General features: G+C 37.8%; 1 protein-coding gene across 7 annotated transcripts in view; it reads right to left on the bottom strand.

Annotated features, from left to right (window-relative positions):
• Positions 1 to 7,929, bottom strand: part of LOC111342956 (mucin-like protein) — a 159,462-nt gene extending 151,533 nt beyond the window's left edge. For 3 of the 7 annotated variants that reach the window (XM_088752122.1, XM_088752123.1, XM_088752124.1), the window contains exons 1-3: positions 7,671 to 7,904; positions 3,938 to 4,102; positions 1,508 to 1,537 (exon numbers count right to left, since the gene is read on the bottom strand). In XM_088752122.1, coding sequence (XP_088608248.1) covers positions 1,508 to 1,537; positions 3,938 to 4,102; positions 7,671 to 7,845 — 370 coding nt within the window. In that variant the 5' untranslated portion in view covers positions 7,846 to 7,904. The other 4 variants (XM_088752117.1, XM_088752119.1, XM_088752118.1 and 1 more) reach the window with 3 other exon arrangements.
• Between the last annotated feature and the right edge of the window lie 6,646 nt (positions 7,930 to 14,575).

The following is a 14,575-nucleotide window of genomic DNA, read 5'->3' as shown; positions in this document are numbered from 1 at the left end:
AGTCCGTAGCGATTTCACCTACCCACCCAACCCACCCCAGGGAGGACATCCATCACACAGTAATCTCGTGCGTGGGAAATTAACGCCTCCTACCCCAACCCTGTAGGAGACGGGACCTCCATTTATTCGTCCCTATCCGAGAAGACTAGAATATCTAACCATTTCTTGATATTAAAGAAAGGAAGCATATTCTTCTCAATTAATTTTAAGACCCTGAGTGTTGGTCCGGCCGGTATGGAACTCTCGACCTCCCGCACAGCAGTCCGGCGCTCTCCCAATTGAGCTAACCAGGCGGGGATATAACAAGACGGCGGTTAGAAGGACTGTTATACTTGATGTAATACTCCTCTTAGTAAAGACACCTGGCTTTTGTGTTCATATTACCCTCTTATATTCCGTGAACTTATAGTATTATTTCGATCCTTCCAATATTTACTAACGCATAAGTATACTCACAAGTTGAATTCATGGCCGATATTTATGTGGCACAAGAGCAATAAAAAACAGTCGAATTTACAGGCATAAGAGCCACAAGGACAGTCAGTTCTGCAAGCTCTAGCCGTTCATATATTTTTTCCATTTTGTCGCTTAAGTTAAGGGTTAACCCAAACCAAATTCCTGCTTTTTTTCATAAGGGGTACTTGCTCATTATCCTGGCGTACTTTCTTCATGAACTACTTGAAGTTGAAGAGCACTTACACAAATCTCCATCTATAGCCTCAAATGTCGCATTGAACCCTTTGTTCACAGGTCCGTCGTGGGATTCAAATTTCACTTGAATGAAATTCCCTCAGAGTATACAGGGTCGGGAAGGTTTTGACCCAAAAGTTGAAAGTTATCTCCTCCATTTGGAGCAACGTTTGTGATAGAAACTCGGCCACTCGATTGCGCCGCTCCGGTACAGTTCTCAGTTTCATTTATTACAAGAATAAATTTCAAGAAGTTCGGTTTGATGATCTCGCCAATGGGTACCGTGATATTCCAGGTACAAGTCTGGTTTGCGCTATAGTTGCCGGGAAAATTGGGGCTGGAAATGCTACCACTAGAAGCATCAAGTGGATTCAGTTTGTTGGTTCTCTACTGCGCTCCGAGAGTTTTTTCTCCGGGTACTCCGGTTTTCCCCTCTCCTCAAAAACCATCATCATTTGAATTTATTTAATTTAGAGTTTATTTAGATTTACACACGACTCCACAAGCTGTTCAGCTTTAAACATTATCGTGTCTATTATTATTATTATTATTACTATTATTATTATTATTATTAATGGATTCTCCAGATGTGCAAGCTGAAATAGAGAGCATATATCATTCACTCTTTTAATTTATTACTGCAGACGAACTAAAAAGAGTTTCAGAAATATAATAGATAAATTCAGAATGTGTTTCATACCACCATATTTAATTGTTGTTACCATTACCTTAGTAATTATGAGAAATCCTGTCCACTTAACACAAAGCAAAACTATAGTTTTAAAAGCAGACATCTATGACAAATATTAATACTTACGATCACCAGTCACTGGGGTTAAGGAGGAAGCTGCAACAAATACAAAGAACGGACATGTGAGAACCTTACTTAACTCAGTTACGAGTTCATCCCAAATCCTAACAAGTTCGAGGTCATCTGAGCAAAAGAGGAAAGCAGACAAAGCTCCTATTCAGTATTTTTGGAGGTCTGGAGCTGCGATGGTGTCCTTGTGAGACCACAAGTTCTCAGCCGAATTTTGAACTATTGGCTTCTGCGAAAAACACTTTATTTTTTGAGCACTTCAACAATTAAACTGGTCTTAGGCTAGTCAATGATGTTTTGTGTGGGGAGCAAGTTCATTGCAAGATTTTTAGCTCAGCTATATCCCCATATAGATGCAAGGCAGGAAACTTTTCACTTCATTTTAATGACGAAGTTTCTTCTCGAGTTACAAGGGGGCCAGTCAACATTGTGATCCTACATGAAAAACGCTTAGGGCGCCCCTCAAGTGGGCCAGAGAGCTGGGGTTACTGTGAAGCGAGGGTAGATCCTTCTGACTTTCTAGTTCTTGTCAAAATCTTAAGCTGTAAAAAGCCCTCCGCTCCCTAATAATCCTTCTTCCTGGTCTTGCTAATCCAAACGTTGATCAAAACTCCAGTATTGTCATTTATCTAGACTGAAATATGTCAAGATTTATCACATCCGTCACAATTGTATACTAAGTAAGCTAAAACAAATCGAAGGCCTTTGCCAATTTCCAGTCAGCGAGGTAATATACATTAAAGCTGGGCAATAGTGAAACTAAAAGTAATGAATTGCTGTTGGCTCTCTTCAGTGTGTTGTTAACGATCGGCCATTTTACAGTTGTGTACTTAGTTGCCAAGCCTTTGATTCAGAGTGAGGCTGAAGGTGACCTTGTTGTGATAGAGACCTGTATCTACTTAGCATGATAACAAAGTGATTTACATTTGAAAGGCAGCAAGGTTTGTATCATAACAAGGTCAACCGCAGCCTCACTCCCATTCAAAGGCTTGGCAACCAAGCACACAACTGTGAAATGGACTATTCCCTCTTCTCCTCACCCCGTCTGAAATCTTCTCACACGGGGGCAATTTCAATCCACAAAATGGTGGTTTTTCCTAAACTTTAATGAGAAAAGTACCGATATCTCGTTTTCATTGCTTTTCTTTTCGGTCTCGAAGTCTCATATTTCTTCGTAAGTGTGCGATTTGTTCTTACAAACGAGGGTCTCCCTTGAAAGGTAGCTAACTATAACCGAATAATTAGGTAGTAGAGAATACAGTGGTAATACAAATTACAGAGAGCCTTTACTGAAAAAGGATTACTTGCGTTAAAATAAAGTGATTTAAAAGGTTATCAAAATTCGTTTTTAACTTTTTTTTCATAAGATACTGTCACAATCTGACACTTGTCAATTTGAGAGCGAAGAAACGGGCACATGTACACTTTTTGAACACTCGAGTTAAAGGACTTTCTATCACGACGAATTTTCACAAAAAAGTATCATTTATTTCCAACGACGATTTATCTTTGAAGGTTTACTTCTGTTCAGTTTTAAGTGGCAAGCAAAGTTATCTTAAGTAAATTCAAATGTATGTTTTGAAGTTTTGAGAGTCTGTTGTTTGTTTGCGGATGGCATGCGTAAATCTTGTCTTTCTTCCACTGAAAAATCGAAGTGTAATGAAACACATTTTCCATCTAGACACAAGGGGATTTAAAGCGGCTTTCTTTCATCAAATTTCTTCGGTTTAATTACAATGGAATCGCATCATTAAATAAAATCTCGCTTTCTGATTGATTAACGAAGCGAGGTATTCAGCGTGGAACTGCGAGTTGAACGAGGCTACGTGGTATTATTTCGCATGTACGTATACATAACAACATAAGTAATGCTGTTTTCTTTTTTTTTTCTTCTCATTTTTATTCAATTGTGCGACTCAAGGAAAATCCATTATTTGACTCGTGAATTCCGCGTGAAATTGCATTTGAAAACCGATATCGGGAAGCGATTCGTACGATATCGGTTTCGCGTGCACTTTAATGCAGAATTCCCTCGTCAAGTAATTAATTTTCCTGTAAAATGCAACGGACTAAGGATTAATTTTATGATCCTGGGTCCTTTTTACTAACAAAGTTAGCCAAATCTGTCTTTGTTTTATTCATTGGTAGAAGAACGTTCATACTTGATTTAATACTCCTGAAAATGAAGACACCTTTTTTTTTATTCCCATTTTCCTCTATTATGCCATGAAGGTAAATTATTTCGATCCTTCCAATAAATGTTGTATGTGTTGGTATACTTACAAATCGCATTCACGGCCGATGTTGATGTGCCACATGGGCAATAAGAAACAGGAGTCACAGAAGATGATGTGTAGTACGAACTGGTGGTATAATTTTGTGTTTTATTGGGGGATGAGACACTGTATGAGTAGGATGTAAGATTACCTGAGCCATATGACGAAGACACACTTGGTACTGAAACACTGTATGAGTAGGATTTAAGGTTCCTTGAGCCATATGACGAAGACACGCTTTGTGTTGAAACTGTCAAACCAGAAGACGACGAGACCTCAGATGATCCGTTGATAGTGGTACCGAAAGCACCTGAAACTGATAAAAACAGCAGGCTTGATGAGAATTTTGACATAGAAACCAGTTATAGAAACCAGTTTTAATTTTAGTAACTTGGTATAGACTATACGAGGATATAGATCGAGCAGATGGATCAGAAAATTGAACACCTAATATTTTGCTCAAGGATTCCCAATAGTGAGCTTGCAAACGGCGGTGTACCAATATTGCACAGCTCAGATCTGCCTCTCTTTTCTTTAGAATTACACAGTGATTGAATAGAATATCACATTCTAATTAGTTGATGAAGCGAGGTATTTATTGTGGAATTGTTAGTTGAAAACAAGGCTAAGTGAAATTATTCGCATATCTTGTTTCGCGCTCAGAGTAAAAAAAAAAATATATATATATGTATATTTTTGCTGTTTTCTTTCCTTCTTATTTTTTATTCATTTATGTGATTCAAGGAAAATTTATTACTTGACTCGCGAATTCCAAGTTAATTTACACTTGAAAACTGCTATCGCACGAACCGCATTCATACGATATCGGTTTTAAAGGCTACAGGTCGACTTATCTAAAATATACAACATATTTCTTCAGGAGTGCTATTAGTGGTTCCATAATTTTCTTTCTCTTGAAGTATGTTTTACTCCTCAGGATATTAAAACTCGCTTTCGCTTTGATAGCTTTTGGTGTCCATATCTGTAACTTTGAGTTACTCGTTAAAACGTTTACATCTTTTAGCTTCTCTTGAGGAAAAAAGTATATTTTTATTGAGGGCCAATGCTGATATATTTTATCATCGACTGTCAATATCAACTTTTTCACACTTACTAATACGTTAGAATAACTTATTCAGCGAGCTGATGCTCAATGTTCGAAAATATCCTCATATTTAAGCATGACAATCAATTCTCCATTCGTCATTTACGTAAACTAAGGAATACTAAGTAATTTTTTGGCGTTCAGAGATATTCCGATAAAAAAATCGAACATTACTCGACAGGCATCAATGCATTTCATCTTGTTGAACAATTTTGATAAGAGACTTCTGTAGATGAAAAATGTAAGTCATTTCAATTAAGAAAAGAACTCATCTAAATGTCTTCAAACAAGGTTTATTTGTACTGATGAACATTTGCAACTTTGATAATTTTTGTTTTCATGGTTCTCTCATCATAAAAGAAAAAACATTAGACGTTTATTTATGCATAGACTACGATACAACAGACCCGCTATTTTGTCTTGTTAATTCAGTCGGGACTAAAATTTTTATTTTTCGCTTGAAGCTATTTTATGATGGTTGAGCTGTAAGCTGTCGGTGTCATTTCAATGCATTTATCTGCATCATAATAGAACACCATAATAGACGGACCGAGTGGGTGCATGACCTTCCTTATAATGAAAGGCGTCATTGTATAACCGCGCAAAGACGTTATATAGGAACTCATAAGAGTTTGATTTCAAGTATGATAAACGTGACCATTATTTTGAAAGAAGTCCGTTGCAATTATAAATGTCACAACAGACAATGTCGAAGTGACAGATCAAATCAGAGAGAGCAACTGAACTGAACTGAACCAAAGAATGGACCAAGAAAGTTCCATGTGGCTTGGGTTAAATCAGTTTTAAGTTGCAGTTCAGTAAATTGGAACTATGCAAAGTTTTCTTCGAGCTGTAATGTTCATGTCATATGAAGCAGTAATTTCACGTATGCAAATAAAACCTGAATACAAAATTAATACGTAATAAACTTAACACTCGGTTTATCTCAGTTATTTTGATAAACTTGAATTGAATGAATCTAGCTCCCAAACAACCGATGCTGCTAATTGCTGTGAGCGTACATGCCAATTCACAGTTTGAACCTCCCTTATGGTAAACACAATTTATCACTCGAGATAAATTACGTTTTCTTAGCACTTAGTTGGCCTAAAAGTCCTTCTTGTATAACAAAAGATAAGAATTGTGGTTAGCTATAGGCTTCATTTCCTCTCGTGCTCTTTTCCAAGAGAATCTCAATGAGGTTAACCGTTAGCAGTAAAGCGGCCATTATTTCAAACACTAGCCGTGAAAGCCATCGCCTCATTCATTGAGATTCTTCTCGAAAGGTATCTCGTGCATTTTCCATGCTTTTCCTGGTGTAATGAGTTAGAGGGCTGGACGAAAAGGCCACACACCTGTGTGACATACCGTTGTTTTTTGTACTCTTATTCGATTCTGCTTTGTCCACTGATGCCTGATTACCTTTGTTTGGTTTTGTTTTGTCGTTGCTAGGCAAACTAATTTGAGATTTGACGATTAACCACAAAAGTCAGAGATGAAATAGACTAATTTCGTGGCGTTTTGAAAAACCCGTTTGGCACGTTTCATTAAATCACAATTTTTTTAGAAATGTAAATTACACTTGGCGAACGGGGAGAAATTCAAAAATGAAATAACTGAGCTAGTTTCCAAATTCTTGAGGCTGTTTTACTTTACCTACACAAGTTTTCCCTCAAGGCAGATTCAAAAAATCTTACATCGAGTTTCAAAATAATATTGTTTAAATACGTTACTTTGTATCAATTGTACCATTTCGTACTTGGATTAAAGAGTGTGCGTAAGTTTCTAAAGAAACTATGGTGCTGTTTAGATGGGGGCTATTACAAGATAATTTGGATTTTAACTGAGTTGGTAATGTAAATTTATCACTAGCCTGTAGAGAATTTCTTTGTCCTTCACTCTAACAAGGGCTAATGATTGAAGCGTTAGCTTTAGAAACTCTCTGCGATGGCCAATTTACGCAATCAATTCAGGTTAGAAAAGCAACTTTTCTTCTTGCTCGGTTTAGTTCAACAGCTATGTTTCCATTTGCCCTAACTTTGCTAAATACATGCCTTGGAATTACCGACTCGTTTCAGTCGAATGACATCTGATGGAATGGACTGGATTGAAACTAGACTGATTGCCCTCTACGACTGCAATCTTAATATAGAAAAATTGCGAGACAAACTGAAAGTGACGTTGACGGTTATCTAGTTAAGAACTATTGCGAGGATTTCTACGGCAAGGAAAAAAATCAAACCAAAAGCTTGTCATTCGGAGCCAAACGAGATATCAAACGGTTAGATCTAATTCAGTTCACTCGGACAAAAAACTTGTCCGCCTAGCCTTTATGATCTTGTCAACACTCGGTTTGACATTAAAGTTAAATGGATATGATATGATTTATTTACCATACTCCTATGCCATTAAAATCTTTGATAACGTTAACTTGTTAAGTAAATTCAAATTAGTTTCCGGCGAAATAGACTTCTGAATCTGTAATGATTCTGTACAATGAGTCTTAACAGGAATAAACGCAACTTTAGGTTTTTTTGTTACAGCCTGGTGTTTTCCTTTCTCATAGTAAATCCTTTTGCAAAAACCAAGCAAGATCAAGATTCAGTTCAACTGAAATGTTGATGTTTGAAACATCAGCACGTTTTCAAAGAAATGAGTTATTCATGATTCAGTCGGCGACAACATAGTTCCAGCTGCTCTCATCAATGGAACAAAATAGTTCTTCACATTTAATTTTTTGTACTGAGTGGAATTAAAATTTTTGTTTGAAGATACTTACCCAGGTAGAAAACTCGAAGAAAAAGCAAAACTCCAGCTAGCGCTGTCCGCATCGTGTCGTTAGGGGACCTTGCCATGTTAGGCAATAAATTGATTATCAGGGGACCTTTAGTCGGATCAGTCTTCCGTAAAATTCCAGTCACGATTTCTGACCCTGTTTTCGTTTGATTGTTCATTCTCTTTACATTATGTCGCAGCTTTTCTACACCTAATACACTATAGATTGTTTTTATCATCAAGTTGGACCAGCGGTTTTTTTAATTTTTGTGGTGAGCGGTATTTAATGAAAAACCAGAAACTCAAATTTTTCACAACATTATCTTTGTCCTCGATCAATCAAATATCCTCCAAATAGGGAGGTTTTCTTGCCGCTTAATTTAAGTTGCATATATTAAATTAAGACATGAAAAGATGCGACACTTTCTTGACTTGCAAACATTATCGATACTAGCTGGTCGAGTTTCATGGGGAAAAGGCATCTTTCGAGAACATTATTAACTGTAGCGATTCATTAGTTTTTTAAACTTCTTCCTTCCGGCCGGTTAAAGTTCAGCCCGATCTGATCGTGCACGCGCCGAGCAAGTGATTGCAACATGATGCAATCAAATTGAGTGAGTCCAGATTCGTTTGGCTGGAGTTAATGCGGTTTGCGCATATTGACAGCATGCACAATCCTTGTGCGCTTTTGCTGATGCCATTCTCTATAGTTGGCGCAGTGCATTGATGGCTTTAATCTTTAATACGAAGATATGTTAGAAAATCTAACGGTGCAAAGAACCTAGCAATCCTCAGCTTTATCGTCGTCACCGAAAAAACCCAGTTAAATGCAGCACATGCGTAGTAGGTAAAATAATTGCGATTGAATGGACAATTGCTTTCTGGAAATATGCCTATTTCTTAAGAACCACTCAGTAGGATTTCACGAAATTTGGCACGAAAATACTTTAGGAAATGAGTAATTGGAGTATCGAAAAAAATTGATTTTAAACAAAGGACATTCTAGATAATCGAGTAAATCTTCAAAAAGGGATAATCAAAGATCTCTGTTAAATTGTTAGCAAAATGGTGTTAACTTGCGAGTACCGCTACAAGCTCGTAGCATGCAAACTATAAATAAAATCTAATGACTAGATGTTTATATTTATTCGTGTCGCCATGGCAACGGCACAAACGTCAGCTTAATTATCAAAAAAACAATGTTTGTGTTGTTAACTTACTTGCTGCCAGTTTTGGCGACCGAGATCAAGGGTTTTAGAGAAAATGGCGAAAGAAATATGGTATCAAAAACTGTGTTCAGCCACCTTAAATAAATTATACGCTGACGAAGTCGTAGGTTTGCTCTCCTCGGACACGTTAAAAGTGATTCTTTCTTCGCCAGCTACTGAACTTATCGATATATAAGTCTGATGTGCGTTGTTAACAAGCTCGTTTAATAAAGTAAATAATTGTTGCCTTGATGAGAATCAAGGATTCCTACAACCTAGCTTTTTTTTTTTTTTTTTTTTTTTTTTTTTTTTTTTTAGCACGAGGATGGAAAACCAACTGTGTTTGCGGCATATCAGTGTCTCTTAAATTTAGGTTTCTCTCGATGACCGTTACAGGCGAACGTCAAGATATCACGTGACCTACTCATGGCATGCAGTTCATAGTTTAAAGCCACGGTGTTGTTTTGCGGCGTAAGTAATATACGACAGAGTTTTTTCCTCTTTCTTTAAGGATTTAAACACGCGTTCTATGTTTAAATTTACTTTTTGTATCATTTCAAATATCTTTTATGGACAAAATGTAAGAGTTTGGGCCACAGAAGAAAACATTAGCCTCTGAGAGTGCGGTTTTTCTCCGAAAGCAAGAAGTCACGTATTTGTTCACATTTATTTTTCATGGTTTGTGTTGTACAGCTATCAATAAGATTACCTCACGCAGTTAAAGAGACACTTAGGAAAAGATTCTTATTGTGGCAAATAGCTACAGGAAATTGGGAAGCATTGTTTATTTGTAGAAAAAAGATTAAAAGTAACCCTCAGGTATACACTACCCAAGAGGGTAGAAAAATGATTAAAAGTAACCCTCAGGTATACACTACCCAAGAGGGTATAGAAAAGATTAAAAGTAACCCTCAGTTCTACACTACCCAAGAGGGTATAGAAAAGATTAAAAGTAATCCTCAGGTATACACTACCTAAGAGGGTATAGAAAAGGTTAAAAGTAACCCTCAGGTATACACTACCCAAGAGGGTATAGAAAAGATTAAAAGTAACCCTCAGTTCTACACTACCCAAGAGGGTATAGAAAAGGTTAAAAGTAACCCTCAGGTATACACTACCCAAGAGGGTATAGAAAAGATTAAAAGTAACCCTCAGTTCTACACTACCCAAGAGGGTATAGAAAAGGTTAAAAGTAACCCTCAGGTATACACTACCCAAGAGGGTATAGAAAAGATTAAAAGTAACCCTCAGTTCTACACTACCCAGGAGGGTATAGAAAAGATTAAAAGTAACCCTCAGGTATACACTACCCAAGAGGGTATAGAAAAGATTAAAAGTAACCCTCAGTTCTACACTACCCAGGAGGGTATAGAAAAGATTAAAAGTAACCCTCAGTTCTACACTACCCAGGAGGGTATAGAAAAGATTAAAAGTAACCCTCAGTTCTACACTACCCAAGAGGGTATAGAAAAGATTAAAAGTAACCCTCAGTTCTACACTACCCAGGAGGGTATAGAAAAGATTAAAAGTAACCCTCAGGTATACACTACCCAAGAGGGTATAGAAAAGATTAAAAGTAACCCTCAGGTATACACTACCCAAGAGGGTATAGAAAAGATTAAAAGTAACCCTCAGTTCTACACTACCCAGGAGGGTAGGGATGAAACTGAAAATAACCCTCAGTTCTACACTACCCAGGAGGGTATAGAAAAGATTAAAAGTAACCCTCAGTTCTACACTACCCAGGAGGGTAGGGATGAAATTAAAAATAACCCTCAAGTACATGTATGTAATGCCCAAACCTGGAGGACCTTCAATATATTTTTCAATGACTGCTGTTAGTGCAATACTCATTTAAAGAAGAAGACGGAGACAAAGCTGCTAAAGGAGGGTAACAAGACAGAAATTAACGTATATAACCATTATTCTTTTCCCATTCCCAAACCTTGGTTGTAGGCATTTCCCGCCAAATCTGTCTGGTATTTTACAGTCAAAAATGATATGATTTACCGTATCAACAACAGGAATAATATTTCAGTTGAAAACTCACAAATACATCTGCTGGAAATTCTCGCTGTTTAAGTAGTGCTGCACAGAGACCAATTAATGAAGATGCAACCTACACTGAGTTGTTTGGTTGCCTGATGTTGAGCGAAGAGCCTTGTTAGCGGGCTTGAGACCGCTGGCGTGACAGTATGTATTTCATCGGGGAATCGACGAAACGTTTCGTTCTTTGCAGAAGCATTCGGCCCGATTCCACAATAATTTTTCGTTAGCACACACTAGAGCTTTTTCGGGTCGAGATTGGATCCTGTAACTCTTGAAAGTTCAGCCGATTGATCGAAGACTTCGGTCTCCATGATGAGATCGCGCCAAGTGACTCCGATCCAAGATTCATTGTGAATTGTTAATTAATATGTGAACCTTTAACTTATAAAATAACAATCACAATGGACCGGAAGGTTCCTTGCCGAGCTGTCCGTAACGCACAAGTACAATACCAGACGTTATGCATTATACATGCGAACGAAACAAGTGATCTGGATTCCAATCGCTAACTCACGCGTTATTGTTCACAAATACAGCAGACATGGATAACTGAAACTTAATATCTTCAGTAATTCCTCATTTATTATGAGGCAAGGTTACACTGATACCAAGAAATGCAAGAGTATTTTTGAAAATGCAGCAATGTTTTGCCACGAGTTTTAAATTACAGCCGAGGAGGCTACACTAATTTTTTTTTTTTTTTCGGCATTCTTCATCGCCTTAAATCTTTTCCTCCAATTTTTTGTTTTAATATATTACTCATATAATTAAAGGGCTCGTTTAATTCTTCGTGAGCTGTCAGTTTTGATTAACCGCATAGACACCTACCGACTGCAAGTGTTAATTGGTTCTCTACGTTGATGACAGAAATGATAGCGCCTTCTAAGAATACTTGCTGCGAATTTTTTTCCGGGGCAAAAGCTCCTCATGAATCGATGCGTCCTCTTTGATTCTTCAACTGGTGTATACTCAGCTCCGCTAACACGAGCTACCTTCGAGCCACCTTAAGGTGGCTCGAAGGTAGCTCGTACCAGTTTCCTCCCGCGGGGAACAGGTCACTCTTGCGTGACGCGCGCGAGAGAAACGTGCGAAAGAAGCGCGAGATCAAAAGATGAAAATTCAAAACAAAGATGGCGGCGCGTGGAATTTTTTCTACTTTTGTGAGAATTTTACCTAAGAGTTTGTATTTGATGTGTTGAGCGGCCACTATGAATGCAGGAGATAGAAACTAAGATAGCGAAGACGATTTTCGGAGAAGTAAAGGTTGCTTCACTTGACACTTAAAAGAAATATTCAACCGATATGAAATCTTGCGACGGCGAAAAAAGAAGAACTCAAGTGAAGGATAATCTACCTGAAGTGGAAGAAGACTTTGAAACTTAAAGGAAAATAATATGATATAGCCAGAAGTCATGTGTAGGATTTCTAAGATGAGCTCGGGAGGCTGTCTTTGACGGCTGTTTAATGATTTTCTTAGCAGTAAACGTCTGTAAACATCAGATCATAGGTGCTCGCGCGAGCACACGCAATTGTCAGCGGTAGCTAAAACAGATCATGAGCAAATGTCGATCTTGTAGAATCCAGATCTTTAAAACGCGAGTGGAAATTGCTAAACTCACGAAAGCTATTGCATGAAAACAAGTCCGGTGACCCCTTCTTTTTATTGTTCCAATATGATAATAACGTCGAAAGGAATCATCAGGAAAAAAAACTAGAAAATTCTACGGAAGGAAATTTGTGATGTGTGAAAATTGTCCTATTTGTACATTTTCTGAAATTCCGCTCCGTAGAATTTTTTAAAAATCTTTGTGCATTTTCCTTTTCAAGTGCCAAAAGTAATCACTGAAAAATATCAGGGGGTCACCGGGTTAGTTTTCGAATTATTTAAGCCACAAGCTAAAAAATATGTCTGAATAAGCCTATGAAAGCGTTGCCATGGAAACTGCTAGTGACGAAATGACACTTATTTTTGGATAACCAATGATTATGTAATTCAACCCCGTAAAAGTGTTCAACTGGCCTTGGTCAGTCTTTCTGTTGTATTCTTTCAAAGTTACAAACCATCAAAAAGATGAAAACCGGTACGAGCCACCTTAAGCAATAAATTGCTTAAATAGCGCTATCTACTGCGAGGATCGTGCATCATATGTATCTAATACCGCAGTACAAAATATATGAACTTCACATATTTCATTGTATCTCATTTATCACTTTCACGGGTTTATTACGAATCAACTTAACGGCCTGCTCCCAGTTGGCTTGTCAGCTCAATTGGTAGAGCGCTGCACTAGTATCGCAGAGGTCAGTGGTTCGAATCCCGTACAGGCCTGATTTTTTTCAGGTCTGATTTTCGCTATTGCTTAAATAGCGCTATCTACTGCGAGGATCGTGCATCATATGTATCTAATACCGTAGTACAAAATATATGAACTTCATATATTTCATTGTACAGTAAACTGTTAAAAATAAATCTGATAGGCTTAAATTATTTCGAAAAAAGCTAATCGCAACGGTTAAACAACGTACAGTAAACTGCCAAAAATAAACTGCTAAAAATAAATTTTAGAAGCTCAAACATTTCACGCTATTTAAAAGGAATCTCTTTGCATGTCTGCAACTCAATATAAGTTCTTCGTCTGTTGTTCTGAAGGTCGCCATTTCGGTCTACAAGCAATCCCTGTTATTTTCCAATGATTGCCCCTGGGAGAAGAAATCTTCTACCAGCACTGAGATTTGATGTAACAATGGGATCTTTCGACGGTGCTGAATCCTGCGAATTAGTAGGTTGCTATTTATTGTCGTGCCTCACCAAATAGTATGACAATAGCATTGGCCTATACCGGGACGATGGTTTGGCAGCGTTTATCTCAAAGCCACAACAGATCGAAAAAATCAAGAAGAGTTTCTGCAAAATTTTCCGCTAAAACGGCTAAAAAAAAACAGTTGAAGCCAACATCCCTAAGTAAATTTTTTAGATGTCCCCCTTGACCTCCAATCAGGCAAGCATTACCCCCTATACAAAAGAAGGAAATTTTCCACTCAATGTTCACAAAAGATCCAATCATCCGCTATCCATCCTAAAAAATATTCCGCAATCCATCAACAAGCACCTCTTAGAAATTTCTTCCGACTAATAATCCTTTGAAAAAGCTAAAGGTACCTACCAATCTCTCCTCCGGGAAAGCTCCTCCAGCTCCAGAAACCAAACACCACAAGAATAGGCCAAGAAACACCATCTGGTTTAATCCTTCGTAGAGTCAAAATGTCGGAACCAAAATTGGAAAGTGCTTCCTCACCTTAATTGACAAATACTTTCCCAAATCAAATCCTCTGCACAAAATTTTTAACCGCACCACACTCAAACTTAGCTATAGCTGCATGAACAATGTAAAAGCCATTATCTCTAACCACAATAAGGTCGTCATTAACAAGTCATCAAACTCGCCTGTTCAAGCTATCAACACTTGCAATTGCCGTGACAAAGGTTCCTGCCCTATGGACGGAAAGTGCAACGAGCAGAGTATCATGTATCAAGCAGAAGTCACAACAACGTACTCAAAGCAAACTTACATTGGTCTTTGCGACAAATCATTCAAACCCCGTTACAGAAACCATACATGTTCCTTCAGAAATGAACGGTACAGAAATTCCA

The sequence above is a fragment of the Stylophora pistillata genome, chromosome 3, assembly GCF_964205215.1.
Source record: "Stylophora pistillata chromosome 3, jaStyPist1.2, whole genome shotgun sequence".
NCBI classification, from domain to species: Eukaryota; Metazoa; Cnidaria; class Anthozoa; order Scleractinia; family Pocilloporidae; genus Stylophora; species Stylophora pistillata.
Note: the sequence above shows the minus strand (reverse complement) of the source record. Positions and strands in the feature narration are given on the sequence as shown.